Below are 13,780 nucleotides of genomic sequence, written 5' to 3' on the forward strand. Positions count from 1 at the left end.
CTTGTCAATTGCCTACCCGCGTTGCATAAAAAATATTGTCTCTTACCCCGCTATTTCCCGCTCTGCTGATATCTTCCACGACAGAAACAAACTCTTTACGACATCACATAAGGTTTCATTCCTTTCATTGCTGGCATAATTTGAAACAGCCTCGACGCAAATATACCGCAATCACATAATCGAACACAATAATGCATCATTAATATTTCCCTTTTCGATAGAACACACGGCATTCGTCAGAATCATATGGAACTAAACTAAACTGGCTAAGCCACATCCAGCAAATACGCTTCGACACAAGGGGGAAAGAAAAAGAAAAAAAAAAATAAATTCCCTCGACCGAAATTCATGCCGGCTGGTCCAGTAAAATCGTGACAATATTCTTCTGAATTACAACATTGAACGCTACTACTGAAAAGGCAGAGAAAATGTCCTGTTTGCCTTTGTGGGGGGGGAACTTCTCGTAACGACTTTCTCCCCAGTGTTGCGCGTCCATTGAGTCGGAACAGACTCCGCTACTTGGGCGAACACTGTGACAACAATTGTGGGCCTTCTCTAATCCAATTTGTTCCATCACAGTTTCTCCGTACGTAACTCTTCCATGAGTTGCGGGGCTATTGCGGGGCCCCCATTGATCCGATCTACCATCTCTCTCTCTCTCTCTCTCTCTCTCTCTCTCTGTCTCCAGCCATCTTAGCATTACATACCTAAGGTACCTTACCTAATTTACTCTTTCACACAGAAGAGGTTAACACCCTGAGAACGGCACACTTTGGTTGCTTGAACCTGCATTCTGTATGGCTGGTTTGATTAGATTCGGCCAAATTCTGGGTCCTCCAGCCGGATTATTGTACTGTACTGCCCTGTACTGTGTGCACAACAACTCCACGCCCTGGTCCCCGTCATTTGCGTCTTGCTTCTCTTGCATTCTTCAACCCCACTTCAGTCCTCTCCACTCTCCATTTTCTTCCCCACCTTGCAAGATGCATGGATTTTAACGTTGTTTTTTCTCCTACGCCCTTTGCATGCTACGGGGTCCTTGGGGGACGGGGCGGTGCAATGCCGTCTACAGCATAGCACGGCCTGACGGACATCTCCACATTTTGCGCTCACAGTACTCTAGTAACTCTGTGTATAGCGGCATCGTCACTGACTCACGCATATCGTATCATCGGGCATCGCCGGATCAACGGGGCGGGAAAAATCGCGGAATACGAAAGCAATTCCTTGACCCAGAAACCTCGGCCGTCTCTCAGAAAAGCCCGAGATCCTGCACCCATCGACCCCTAACACTTTGCATTTCTTCTTGGCAAAGCACCTTCTATGGTTTTTTCCCCACGACCCCGTATCTACTACTTATGCACGCATTCTTTGCAGTTGATGTCATGATACTTCAAAGCTCCGACTCTAGCTCACACGTGGACGTCCGTTTTTCTTCTCCGAGTCTCCTCCTCGCTCTCTCATCATACTCTTAGAGTCTCAGTATTTCCTCGTGATACTACTAGATGCTCAGTATGTTTTTTCATACTCGAGATCATCCTCATTCATTTCATTTCCAGGTGTAGAGAGCCACTAATCCCCCAGCAGCTAACCTAAGCTCAGCTCACCTCGTACAGCTCTTTCATGCACGGAGACCTGAAGCACTTGATCAATGTGGCGAGCATCCATCCAGGTTTGTCTTCACGTTTAGTTTATCCATTTCCCATTTTTCTCGTCCGAAAAGAGACACATTCATTTGCCTTATCTCGTGTCAAGACTCTATTGACTATCATGTCCTCCGGCCTCAGACACGCAGCTGAACTCTTGATGTTGTATTCATTTTTGGCCACTCGAGTCAATGTCTTCTTATTGGTTACTTCTTATCTCTCTTGACGCCGCTTTATTCTGGTTCAGTTCGGGGCCGTGGACTACTGCACTCCATGGCTTTCACTGCAGAATTAACCTTTCTGGGCTTGTGCATTTAAGACTACGCAGCTTGAACGCTGTCTCTCTCATCCGTGTCTTCCTTGACATGGACTCTTTATTTGATCCTTCATCCTCCTCCTCCTCCTCCTCCTCCTCCTCCTCCTCAACCTCGTCCTCTCGCCCCCACCCCCAACCCCCCAAAAGAAAACACATACACATGTGATCTTGGTCCTACTTATCACGAATTCTTACAGAATCGATTGGCAAGGAATAGGTCTCACTTCTATGCATGTGCTGATATAGCAGCATCTATCATCTATGCCATACCCATCACAGCCCGCAGAAGGACAATATCATGTCGTGAGATTTGCTGGGAAACGAGACTAGCGATCAATGTTGCCATTGCAATCATGTGCATTGTGGCTTCGAGTTGAGGGAGAGGTACGGCAATGTCAAATTGCTCCTCTGGACATTTTCGAACATCTTTGTCATGATTGAAATAGTTGATTCTTCAATCATACTATACATTACGCTACAGTCATTTACATTGACAATCTCAGTTCGCCGCCTCGCCTCAACTTTGATGATTTTCGTACCGGAACCGCAAGCGGCCAACAGTATTGAGTGGCAGTCAAACCTTCATCTTTTGGCGGGACAATCGTTAGGACACTGACACGGCCGTTTGGACTAGACACGGACACATATACTTTATGCACTTTGACCACGATAGAAAGATACAACACGCAAGAGATGATTTTATCTACCACACTTGATCCCTTCCCTGCATTGTACTGGCAAACGTTCCCTACGAATACAAAGCGCGCTGCAAACGGAGAAGAAAAAGAAAATATATAAAACATAAAATCCGAGGTAGAAAACGGAGGAAAGCATGTTCCCATGATGATTATGATATGACAACATTGATGCTCGTTTGACTACATTTCCCTTCTGCCCCTTCCACATAACATCGGCTCTTTCTTTGACAATGACGTGTCGAGGAGTCACACTCCCCCTTTGTAATACATGACTGTTTGGATGGTAGGTAAATTGGCGATGGTCCCATCAGTTATTATTCGTCCTCAGCTTCTCGTAATACCGTGATATTGCTTATACAAGCCTCAAGCAAATCGTCCCAACATTGTAAGCTGTTTAGCAGACGGTGTCGAGCGACGCCTTGGAGTTCATGAGCAGGGCGACAATGAGGCCGTACAGACCCAAGACTTCGGCGAAAATGAGAATCAAAATCATGCCGACGAAGAGACGGGGTTGTTGGGCAGTTCCACGGACACCAGCATCACCAACAATGCCAATGGCGAAGCTATAAGAGCGATTAGAATGGTCGTCATCAACAAGCATTGCATATTTGCGCAGGATAAAGCGCAACTCCTGCATTTGCGGAAGAATGATAAAAGCATGGAAAACTTACCCAGCGGCAAGACCAGCCAGACCGACACTCAATCCAGCACCGAGCTGGATAAAAGCAGTGTATAGCGACAGCTGCTGCTTAAGATTACCCGAGACCAGCACAGACACGACCAAACCATAAATGGCAATGATACCAGCCATGATAACGGGGACAATGTCTACGTTATGCGTCAATACCAAGCAAGTTGAGAAAAGGCCTCGGCGGAAGCCTTGATAAGGATATATCAAAACGTACTCTTGACGATCAGGTCAGGTCGGAGGACACCCATGGCCGAGATACCGACACCAGACTTGGCAGTACCATAGGCGGCGCCGAAGCAGGTGAAGACGATGGCTGATGTGCAGCCCATCGCACCGAAAAAGGGCTGAAATACAAATAGTCAGTTCATGTGCTGTTCCATCTGGAGGATGTGTGGCATTGGAAAAGCTGCCGAATTGAATCGAGAGCCGCGTCCGCCAAGGATCGCAATGAATTGTTCTCTGAAGGGAATACTAACGGCATAAACGGGGCTATATGGAATTATCTCGAGTTAGCAACATATACGCGAAGAAGGCCTGAGCCTGATTTTGAGCTCCCAAGGTGCATCGAAATTCAGAGCTTATCTTGACACGACTGATCCAGATTGGGGCGAGGTGTGAGGTCACTAACCAGAGATCGGTGGCCATTTTGATGACTTTGAAGATATTAACAGCTCGAGGACGACGCTGACGACTTGAGTGGATGCGGCGGATTGGGCTAGCTAAAGCGCGCGAACGGGTTGATGAAGCTTGAAGCAGTTGGAGCCTGGCTATGGAGAGATTGGTGACGACGGGGGAAGGTTGATGTTGGAAGCGAAGAGCAGACTTCGGACACTACCCGTCACGTGATCGTCAAAGCTCATCGACGGTCTGATAGCTTCCAAGCAACCAAGCGTTGAGAACATCAAAAACAGTCTCGGGTCTACTATCATCTATCGAGACATAATGTTCATTCTTTTGAAAACTAAGGAGGAGGTAATAATCATTGGAAGGATTCCAAATCAAAAAGTTTAATGCATAGTTTTAAAATGCCATATGTGAAAATTCGACCTATCCCTGTAAAGTTGGGATTTTACGTTTCTTCTCTACTTATCTAGCGCTTACGACATGGATTTACTCGTAACCTAGATGGATTCGGGACCCAAGGAAATCTCAGCCTCCATCTCCCTTCTTAGCAAACCCTTCCCCCTAATACTACCATTTTGGGGTTTAGCTCTGTCACATGACATCGCGCCTGAGTCACGTCGCAGGGCGCGTGAGAAACAGAATTTGGAAGCAAAGTCGCGCGGGGTTCAATATTTATTAGCACTCATTCCTCCCTTTTGTCTTCCCAGATCACTTGAGAATCACTTACTGTTTGCTCGTTGCAAAAGCTCTAAGCTGAAATTTGAGTCAACGTGAACCATATCCGCTCGTCTATCCAAATATCAGAAAACAGAAATGGCAGTCACTCCGTACCAGGAGGTGAATTACTTCTGCCTGATCCATAAGCTTTGATCTTTCCTACTAATAAGATACAGCGGGTCTATACTCTGCTTTCCCAGATCCCATCTGGAAAAGTGAGCTCTTATGCCGCATTGGCGAAAGCATTGGATTCGTCACCACGAGCTGTGGGTGGCGCTCTTCGTCGGAATCCATTTGCTCCGGAAGTCCCATGTCACAGGTGCATTGCGTCAACGGGCGTAAGTTACTGATGCTGGCATCTTTGCGTGAATAGCATCTCTAAACTTTGGAATAGTTTATCGGCGGCTTTCAGGGTGACTGGCAAGATGCACCGAGCGGACAGAACCAGAACAAGAAACTCAACCTGTTGCAGTCTGAAGGTGTACAATTCGACAAGGATGGTATGCTGCTTGACCAAACCTGCTGGTGGGATAGCTTCAAAGTCTAGCTTTGCGCATTCTGTATATGAGTGATACCAGGAAAGGGTTTGTGGGAGTGTCGAGGCGAAGAAAAGGAGTTTGTCACTGCAGTCAGGAACAATGCAGGGATGTTTCAGTTTGATGTTTTTATTTCGCAGAAAAAATACCAAGTTTCCAGTTATTTTCAAAAAAGTTGTTCTTCAGTTTGGATATCCAATAAGCTATAAAAAAAATAGTATGTCAAATCAGGTACATGGATCCCAAAGTCTTCCTGCGAGGTACAACATCCTTCCCAGATAAAATGATATAAAAATCTCAAAGAGTTCATACAGAACAGATACTTCTACTCCCTAATGTTCTCTCCTTATTTCAGGCTCTATCCACTCCTCATTGACAAGGAAGAGCCACCAACGGTGAGTTTCAACATCCACTTGTCGGTCCATGGATCAAATTATTCACCTGTGAGACTCCTACCACAGAGAGAGATCCAAGCAAAGTTCGAGATTGAAAATAGTCTCTTACATCAACTTATTTCCATATTAAAACCCAACCCAACGGACAGTCAAAACCGTTTTGAAAGCGAACGCTTTCAGCTAACCAAGGAAATTTTTCTAGTAGTTGAGAGGCGAACAAGATCTGAACAGAAGAAAGTTGACTGTAGATAACGATGCTCAGACACTCTCTCTGTAAATTAAACTCGTCCCACAAGCTAACTCGTTTCTAGGATCGCGATAGCTTTTGTATCTGCTAACGGAAGCAGACGCCTTGCAACAGACCTAATCCGGGATGCGCAGGCTCTGCATCACTCCTATGGTGCAAATTAGACCAATGGCGCAGTCGGACAAAAGTAAAAGATATCACTCCTATGACAGGCCTCTTGCCGTCCTGATTATGTTTCAAGTGATTGGATCGAAAAGTTTTGATGCTCGTGTCAAGACATAAATTGCTGACAGCGGAGTATCCAATATGCAAGAAACGACCGCGTTCATGGCGAAGCGTTTGACCTGTAGGGAAAAGGCTCGTCGTGCATTCGAATGATGACGATAGAGATGTAACAACTTGCTAAATAGCTGGTAAGCAATATATCTTGCTCTCTTCCACGTCTATATCGGATGGTTATGAATTTTATCTTTTTCAAGTCAATCTTGCCATTTTAAATTGAGTCCACGGAAGAGAAACAGCGAAGGGTAAAGTGTGATATATGTGTAGCTGATGATAAAAACTCTTGGGTATTTTAAAAGGCGAGGATATTATAGACAGTCCAGATGTTCTTGTATTCTTCGTCCTTGATTTCTTTGAGGAGAGTTAATAGTGCATGTAGTTGTTCCCTTTATCAATGATAAGTCTGTATTGTCCGCCATTGGTTTGATCAATGGGCTGCTTCAAAAGAACCCAAGTCAAGAAAGAGAAAACGGGAGAGAAAGAGATATTTATACATCTTGCTGCTTGCCCTGCATGGTGGGTTTGTCCTTCACGATCAACCGGCTAATATTTGAATTCACAAGAGCGAATATTCCGCAGTCAATCTTCCTCCTTAACCACGAAGGATGAATAGCGTAAGTGTAGGGTAATTTATCAACGGGTAAAGAGGCGGATAGACATATGAATATGAGTGAATGGATATGTTATAATGACATGGAACAGAGACAGCACACCTTACAGGTAACCAGGAAACATAGATCTTTTCAAAATTAAAATTGCACGTCTAATGTACGGTGATGACTAGACAACATAAGTGCAATGCGTGAGAGAAGAAAAAAGGGCGGAACGTTATGTATTCCAAAATGCGAGAATAAGAGAAAAAAAGGGGGGAACCACAATGAGAGCCCCAACTCCAGGGCTTGAATTCTATGCCATGCTGATTATACGCAAATCCTTACAACGCTCCGATATTCTTTGAAACTTTTTACATCTACAACAGAGTAGCACCAAAGAAGGTCGAGGCCAAGACGACCAGACCGCAGACGAGAGGAGCAAAGTTCGACTCGGGAGCCCGTAGAGAAGCAGCAGCGCTCTTTGGGGTAGAGCTGCTGCTGCCGCTTGCAGAGGCATTCTTGGAAGTGCCGGTAGCGACAGCAGTGACCTTGCCAGAGCCAGCAGTGGCGGTGCCGCTGCTCTGGGTACCAGCCCACTGAGAGCCAGAGCCATCAAGACCGGGGCCTTTGCCAGCACCATTGGTCATGTACTTCTTGGCCGGCGCGGGGATGGCGGGAAGATCATTATTGTCAACGTCCCAAGTGGATGACTTGGAGGGGCACTGGCTGGCGGAGCCGCTGCTCTTGTAGCCACCATCGCCGCTGGGGTTGGTGGTGTTGGCAAAAGCGTTCTTAAGAGCAGTGAAGTCGTCCTTCTCAGTGATTTGGTTTCCACTAATCGTGACCAGACCGTAGCCGTTATCTTCCTCAGCGTACTCATAGACCAGACCACCGGAGTAGACGCTGGTCATCTCCGTGTTGTAGAGGGCGGCAACTTCCTGGAATTGACGCTTGTTGGTGATGCAACCGTACTCAGAGAGGCTAAGTTTCCGCTTCGTTAGTGGACTCTGTCCCACACACACAAGATAGAAACTGAGGGGATTATGTGATTTATTTGGGGTTTTCTGAGAAGGGAGAAGAAGGAGAGATGGGTTGTTTGCAAAGGAAGTTTAGGGGCTGACTTACAAAATTGGCAAGCTGTAGTTGCTGAACTTTTGAACCTTGATGTTCCAACCAGAGGTGGTGAATGAGGAAGGGTCACACCAGGAGTAGTCGTTGAAGGCAAAGAAGTCGCTGCGCTCGTCATCGGTACCGCAGTTCATGTACGCTGCCATTTCATAACGGTTCGACTCAACGTCAGCAGCGGAATAACCGACGGGGATCTGACGGTAGCCGCGGCTGCCAATATATTGTCTCATGTCACGGGTGACAGCTTTGACGTAGGGAGCAGCAGTAGTAGTGTTGTCGCTGTTGATGACTTCATTTCCGGAGAAGAAGGCAAGCGTGTTGTTGTACTTTGCGAAGGCGTCAATGGTCGCGAAGACGCTTTGCAGATAGACATCGTTGTACGACTCCTTGGGTGAAGCACGGTTAAGAGAGTACTTAGGCGTGTTGACGTCAAGGACGAGGTAAATGCCTGCCTGAGCAAGCTGGTTCATGCAGTCATCATGATCGGCAGTGTTGTCGACAGTGTAAACACGGACGGTGTTGATGCCAAGCTTTGTGAATTCAGCAATGTCACGCTTGCAGCTATCAGCGTCGGCAATGGGGTCGGCGACCTGAGAAGAGCCACCTAAAGACAACCAATCAGCGGAACTTTTCGGATGGATGGACTAGGGTAAGCTATTTCCTTACCAGGTTGATAATCAACACCGCGGATGTAGAAACGGTCGTTGCCGGCGAAGAAGGCTGGAAAAATGGAGTTAGCCGTCTGTCTTCAATTCTCTAATTTTTTTTGCTCGTCGGAATAGAGCGTACCGTTGCCCTTGACGCTAACAGACTGCAACTGGCTGTCTCTGGGAGCCAGGGGAGTGACAGCCGCCAAGGCGGTGGAAGCAACGGAAAGGGCAGCAGCCAACGCTGAGACAGTCTTCATCTTGGAGAAATGCAAAGTTGGGAGCCAAAAATGGAAAGAAGATTTAAAATTTGTTATTAGGCGGGCTTGCGAACGATTGACGAAGTAAAAGTGGAAGAGTCTCGAAAGAGTGAGAGACTGCTGTTGGAAAGCACCGACGAGGTGTGCAATCAAGAAAATGTGTTTCGGTCAAAATAAAGAACAAAAAGAAAATCAACCACAAACGAGTGATGGTTGCTCGAGCGAGAGGAGAATTGTGGGAGGAATGAAGAAGAGGAGAAAAGAGAAGATGAGGAAAGAACAGAAGAAGAAGGAGAAAGAGGAGGAGAGGGAGATTTTGGGCAAGAAAAAGGGTCAAGCTAGAGAGCATAAGATGTGGGAGGAGATACGGGTTAGGACTGTTAGCGGCCAGGAACCGCGCGTTCGTGCGTCTTGGGGTGGGAGGATTGGCCGGGTAGGCGACGAATTAGGAAAGAACGATGGGACGATGGGGAAAGAGCGAACGCACCCTGACGCTACTGTATGGATTAGGGGGGAAATTGATCCTCAAATCACTCTCGCTCTTCCTCACCCGCCAAGGGCACTAACAGTAGTCGCTCTGAATGCGCTTTTCCCGTTGGCAGATCAGAATTATACTCCTGGATCTCAAACACTCTTGATGCATCTTTTCCCGCCCTGTCGACCCACCCTAAGCTGGGAGAATTGCTTCTCTCCAAATCGTGGCCACCCAACCCCGTACTTCTCATCGTATGGTGTTGCCCGCATTAACGAGATGAAGCATGTGTCAGGAGGATGATTCAACATATAGGTACTTCACGAGGGGACGGAGTACTCCTCCGAGTTCTCTTTGACCTGCCATAAGGATCTATTTGTGTCGATCGCTCTCAAGCATGGACTGACATAACGTATTTTGACTACACCCCACCTACACTGGCCCAGGCTACCCGCCAAGATCTACCACATATTTGAGGACGTATGAATACCAAGTACGTCAGATGTTGGTGCATGCGTCCTGGACAGATTTTTTTTGCAATTAACTTCAGAAAAGAAGCACCTGCTACTGGGTATTGAGTTAATTTGAAAAGTTCAAGTCGAATGCGAAATTGACAGGGTACAGGTCGGTTGGATGGTGCCTTGCCTTTTCTGGGCAAAGCGTTCCCACGACAACTCAGGAACAGGACAAAGTTGGGCGTTTTGGTGGTGGCTGTGTGCCGCCAGGTACGGTACGTATTCCGTATTCTCTGGTACGAGCCGCAAAGTGGCGCTTTCCAAATTTAGCTCCTTCGACAACCCTGACCCTCTGATGTTCTTTCTTCTCATCTTTGTGCGAAGGAAACTCTGAGAAATGGACCGATTCCGAGACGAGTGCCAAGAGTTGAAGATTGCACGTCGTCAATCTGTCCTTGGCCCGAGTTTCTGCTAAATAAGATATTCATTACGGGAACGTCTTTCAACATCAAGATGATTGCGATACATAAGGTACCTTTGTAGATTGGGGGTATATGCACGGGGTTTTCGGGTTTTCGTCTAGAACAATCTTCTCGAGGTGGCTGCCATGCATTCCTTCGCAGCCAAAAACACCCCATGCCCCAGCCACGCACGCCGCAACCGTTTTGAGAGTGTGAGACATGCCGAAGTAACACGTTCTCAGCCGAATGGGAACCCCAGGTATGTGGGGCCAAATGTGAAACCATCAACACTCCATTCCAGAATGACGGAGATGATCCGTGATGCGGTACCCTAGAGCAGCATTTACGGGTATTTGCTGAGAAGGGGAAAAGAACAAGCAAGATTTGAAACAGATTCAAAGAAGACCTGTTCCGAAGATCTGTTCAGCATGTCATCTTATTGAGGGGATGCTGTCGTCTGAAAGCCAATAGAGTATATTTCTGTACAGCGACACGCTTCGCTCCTTGCGCGCGCAAAAGGTTTGGTCCTGACAACGACTCGGGCAAAAACGCCGCCAAACTCCAATCGCTCACTGCCATGACACTATGCAGATCAGATACCATGGATAAAAGCGCAACAAGCCAAAACCAGCCCACAAAAAAAAATAATCAAGGTACGTCTTGGATATAGTTCGCCGGCACGCTCCTGACTTGTCCTCCTCGCTCCACCTCTGCCCATCCATCACCTGCATCGCGTGTGATGCAGACGAAGCGATCACCCTCAGACATATTCCACTCCGCGTCGCTGCGCGCTTCGTAGTCGTATATTGCCTCTACATATTTGAGCTTCTTGGCGCCTCGCTTGGGTGCTACGGCCGGTCCCTTTTTCTTACCCGGGGCCACGAAGCTGCCAGCAAGAGAAGTAGACGAATCCGAAAAGTTGGAAGCCGGTCGATCGACAGAAAGTGTTGTTGCAGATTGCAGCTCAACATAAGAGGCAGGCACCAGCCCTACCTGGGCGCTATGTCGCACTCGCATCCAACCCGAGCCATCTGCAAGCAAACGTCAGCGTGCGCCAACATGAATTTGGTGTCTCATTATTTAACTGATATCGCTTACCGTCAGGTTCCACCGCCGTAATAGCTTCATCCTCCTCTACAGTGATTTCACCTTCACCGTTGGCCTGATAAGTATAGAGCATCTTTCCGCGCTGCTCGCCGGGCTGAAGAGCATCGGTGCCAGCTTCGTCGCCCGTGCTACCGACATATTGTGTAGGAGGTGGTGCAAGGACTCGGTGCTTGCGTACCGTATTGGATTGCGTGATGGTCGGCTTGATAGTGCCACTTCGCTCTGGCACTGATTCCTCAGTGGGTGTCCATGCCCCGGACATAGATCGATGCGGGCTTGATGCATATCCTGAGCTGAGCGAGTTCATGGTGTTCGTACGACTAAGCTTGGGCCCCTCGCCACCGTCGGCGCTCGCTGGTATCTCCACGTGTGACGCCCGAGCAGCTTCTTGCCGCTCATTCTTTAACTTTTTCCGTTCTTCCTTGCTCTGCTCTCCGGGACAGTCGGCGGGAACCTTCATCTCACACTTGCTATGACAGGTGTAACCGCAGTCCCGACAATCAAAACCCTTTGCTGAAAGACCCCAGATGCGCTCCCCGCAAAGGTCGCAATTGGTTGGTATCTTGAATGTCTGAGACTTGAAATTGTGGCTGCTCGCGCCCAGTGTGAGGTCACCCACCACGGCGGTAATAGTTGCCACTTCCACTTCCGCGGTTATGCGCTTGTGATCAATCTGGTTCAATTGTTCTTGCATAGCGAACAGGTTTCGCACCATCTCAATCTCATCCCGCTTGTCCTTGCCCTCCCTGATATTTTGCCGGATACGCTTCAGAGCTTCGACTTCTCGGCCAATTCTATCGCCCTCCCGTCTTAGTTCTGACAGCTGCCCTTTGCTCTTGCTCAGAAGGTTCCGTAAAAATGTTTTGGCGTGGTCATCCACTACCATGGCATCGTCATCGTGCCAGACTGGACTCGGCTCAAATCCCATGTTTCCAGGCTCTTGCCAGCTGGCAATATTGTGCCTAGCGAACATCAGCGAGTCCAAGGCGGGATCATTGCGTGGTATCTCCTCGCAAAGATGGTCCATATGTTGTCGACTCCTTGTAAGTGTCGCGGCTTCGAGCTCGGCAGCAAGCGCCCAGAGTCCATTCATCGTTGTCACGCGAGTTTCGGAGAGGTCTTGTAAACTCTATCCACAATGATTAGCTTTCTCGGCTCCGGAAAAGCTGAAGATGGATGGCTTACGTCAAGGAGATTTGGAATGTACTCGTGATAGTACATCTCTTTTTGTTTGTTGGTGACATTGATGGCGATGAGATACGTGTTCTGATGTGGTCAGTGGCCGGTTTGATGGATCTATGTTTTTTGTCATACCTTGACATTGTTCATGTTCAAGAGTTGTTGTTGGTAAGAATTCTGCGCCTTCGTCTTGCTATGATCAAATGAAGACTCGGTCTTCTTTCGCCTGTTCTCGACTTCCTGGCAGGCAGCATCATACGCACCCTTGGACTTTCGTAGATCGGCATATGACACATCCCTCTCTTTTTCCAGCTTTGCAGCATGTTCGGCATGACGCTTCCGTATTTCGTCATGTCGGTAGGCAAGGAGCTTGATGGGCTCCGCCACTTGAGAAACGAGGTCGGAAGCAAAGCGGTCGTGCTCAGCCGCTCGGGCTTCCACCGTGGAAAGCTGTGTCGTCCAGGTGGTCAGGGAAGCGCTACATTCACACAGTTTTATCAGAAATCAATCTCAGCAATTCTTCAAAATAAAGAAGCCCCGTACCTCTCCAGAGAGCCTGGGGTCATGGTCGGGGTATCTCCGACGCTCAAGCTGCTGATTTTCTTCGACTTTTTCTCATAATATCGCTTTGCCAAAGCATTGAGTTTCGCACTGTATTCCTTCTCGATTGCACTTCGTTCGCGATAGAATTGCTGAATCTCCTCAAGCCATGCGATGCCGTTCGACACCTAATCAAGCAGTCTTGATTAGCACTTGCGGGAAAGCGCTGTCGTAGATAACCTGGAGTTATAGCATTGACAGCGACGTTTCGTTATAACATACCCAGGCATTAACAGGTTTGAAGCCATCCTAGCGAACAAGTCATTCAGATCAGTATTGTATTCCGTGACCAAGAGCCGGCGTATGGAGGGATCAAGTTACCTTCAGCTCGGCCCCGAACTGGGCCGCCCCCGCAAGCTCCGCCATTAATAGATATATGTATGACAGACGATATGTACTTCCAGAAGGGATGCATTCAGCAGAGGGCCTCGGGAGAAATCACAGGGCGCGAATATTAAACAAGAATGCGATGAGATGATATCTACATAAGTCATACAGCTGATGTGATGCGACGAATTGGACGTTATTATTGTACGGGGCAGTGGGGGAAGACTACTCCGGTACTTGTCGCGTGTTCGTTGCTTAGGGGAGATTTGAGGTACTCTTTAGAGACCAGCTGTACCCAACGTGCTTAACCTGGTAGAGAAGGTGTCGTTGATGTACCCCGGGAGAACTTAAGGGTAAGTTCCAGGTCTTCCCTTTACAAGGGAAACTTGGCTTGAACAG

The 13,780-nt window shown here is 47.8% G+C and overlaps 6 protein-coding genes across 6 annotated transcripts; 2 read left to right on the top strand and 4 right to left on the bottom strand.

Moving 5' to 3' along the window:
* Positions 1-863: 863 nt before the first annotated feature.
* On the top strand, positions 864-1,670 carry L228DRAFT_120301 (hypothetical protein). Its single transcript, XM_018328986.1, has 2 exons — positions 864-1,512; positions 1,603-1,670. Exon 1 carries the CDS (start codon positions 1,026-1,028, stop codon positions 1,473-1,475), a length of 450 nt encoding a protein of 149 aa, XP_018189147.1. The 5' UTR covers positions 864-1,025; the 3' UTR covers positions 1,476-1,512; positions 1,603-1,670.
* Positions 1,671-2,287: 617 nt separating this feature from the next.
* L228DRAFT_120248 (hypothetical protein) lies at positions 2,288-2,929 on the bottom strand. Its single transcript, XM_018328985.1, has one exon. It carries the CDS (start codon positions 2,802-2,804, stop codon positions 2,448-2,450), a length of 357 nt encoding a protein of 118 aa, XP_018189148.1. The 5' UTR covers positions 2,805-2,929; the 3' UTR covers positions 2,288-2,447.
* Positions 2,589-4,152, bottom strand: L228DRAFT_246396 (V-type ATPase). The gene is made up of 5 exons (XM_018332399.1): positions 3,980-4,152; positions 3,828-3,840; positions 3,566-3,695; positions 3,332-3,488; positions 2,589-3,223 (listed from the first exon to the last, which is right to left on the bottom strand). Exons 1-5 carry the CDS (start codon positions 3,994-3,996, stop codon positions 3,055-3,057), a joined length of 486 nt encoding a protein of 161 aa, XP_018189149.1. The 5' UTR covers positions 3,997-4,152; the 3' UTR covers positions 2,589-3,054.
* Positions 4,153-4,683: 531 nt separating this feature from the next.
* On the top strand, positions 4,684-5,401 carry L228DRAFT_120482 (DNA binding methylated-DNA--cysteine S-methyltransferase). The gene is made up of 3 exons (XM_018328987.1): positions 4,684-4,812; positions 4,869-5,030; positions 5,087-5,401. The coding sequence occupies exons 1-3, from the start codon at positions 4,789-4,791 to the stop codon at positions 5,237-5,239; spliced, it is 339 nt and encodes a 112-aa protein (XP_018189150.1). The 5' UTR covers positions 4,684-4,788; the 3' UTR covers positions 5,240-5,401.
* Positions 5,402-7,122: 1,721 nt separating this feature from the next.
* Positions 7,123-8,780, bottom strand: L228DRAFT_252970 (glycoside hydrolase family 72 protein; the record flags this gene model as incomplete). Its single annotated transcript, XM_018333719.1, has 4 exons — positions 7,123-7,726; positions 7,871-8,477; positions 8,540-8,593; positions 8,663-8,780. The coding sequence occupies 4 exons, from the start codon at positions 8,778-8,780 to the stop codon at positions 7,123-7,125; spliced, it is 1,383 nt and encodes a 460-aa protein (XP_018189151.1).
* A 1,825-nt stretch (positions 8,781-10,605) lies between these two features.
* L228DRAFT_246401 (putative actin polymerization protein Bzz1) lies at positions 10,606-13,554 on the bottom strand. Its single transcript, XM_018332400.1, has 7 exons — positions 13,376-13,554; positions 13,277-13,303; positions 12,998-13,182; positions 12,590-12,932; positions 12,461-12,541; positions 11,267-12,404; positions 10,606-11,199 (listed from the first exon to the last, which is right to left on the bottom strand). The coding sequence occupies exons 1-7, from the start codon at positions 13,418-13,420 to the stop codon at positions 10,817-10,819; spliced, it is 2,202 nt and encodes a 733-aa protein (XP_018189152.1). The 5' UTR covers positions 13,421-13,554; the 3' UTR covers positions 10,606-10,816.
* Between the last annotated feature and the right edge of the window lie 226 nt (positions 13,555-13,780).

This window comes from Xylona heveae (assembly GCF_001619985.1).
Source record: "Xylona heveae TC161 unplaced genomic scaffold L228scaffold_4, whole genome shotgun sequence".
Classification (NCBI taxonomy): Eukaryota; Fungi; Ascomycota; class Xylonomycetes; order Xylonales; family Xylonaceae; genus Xylona; species Xylona heveae.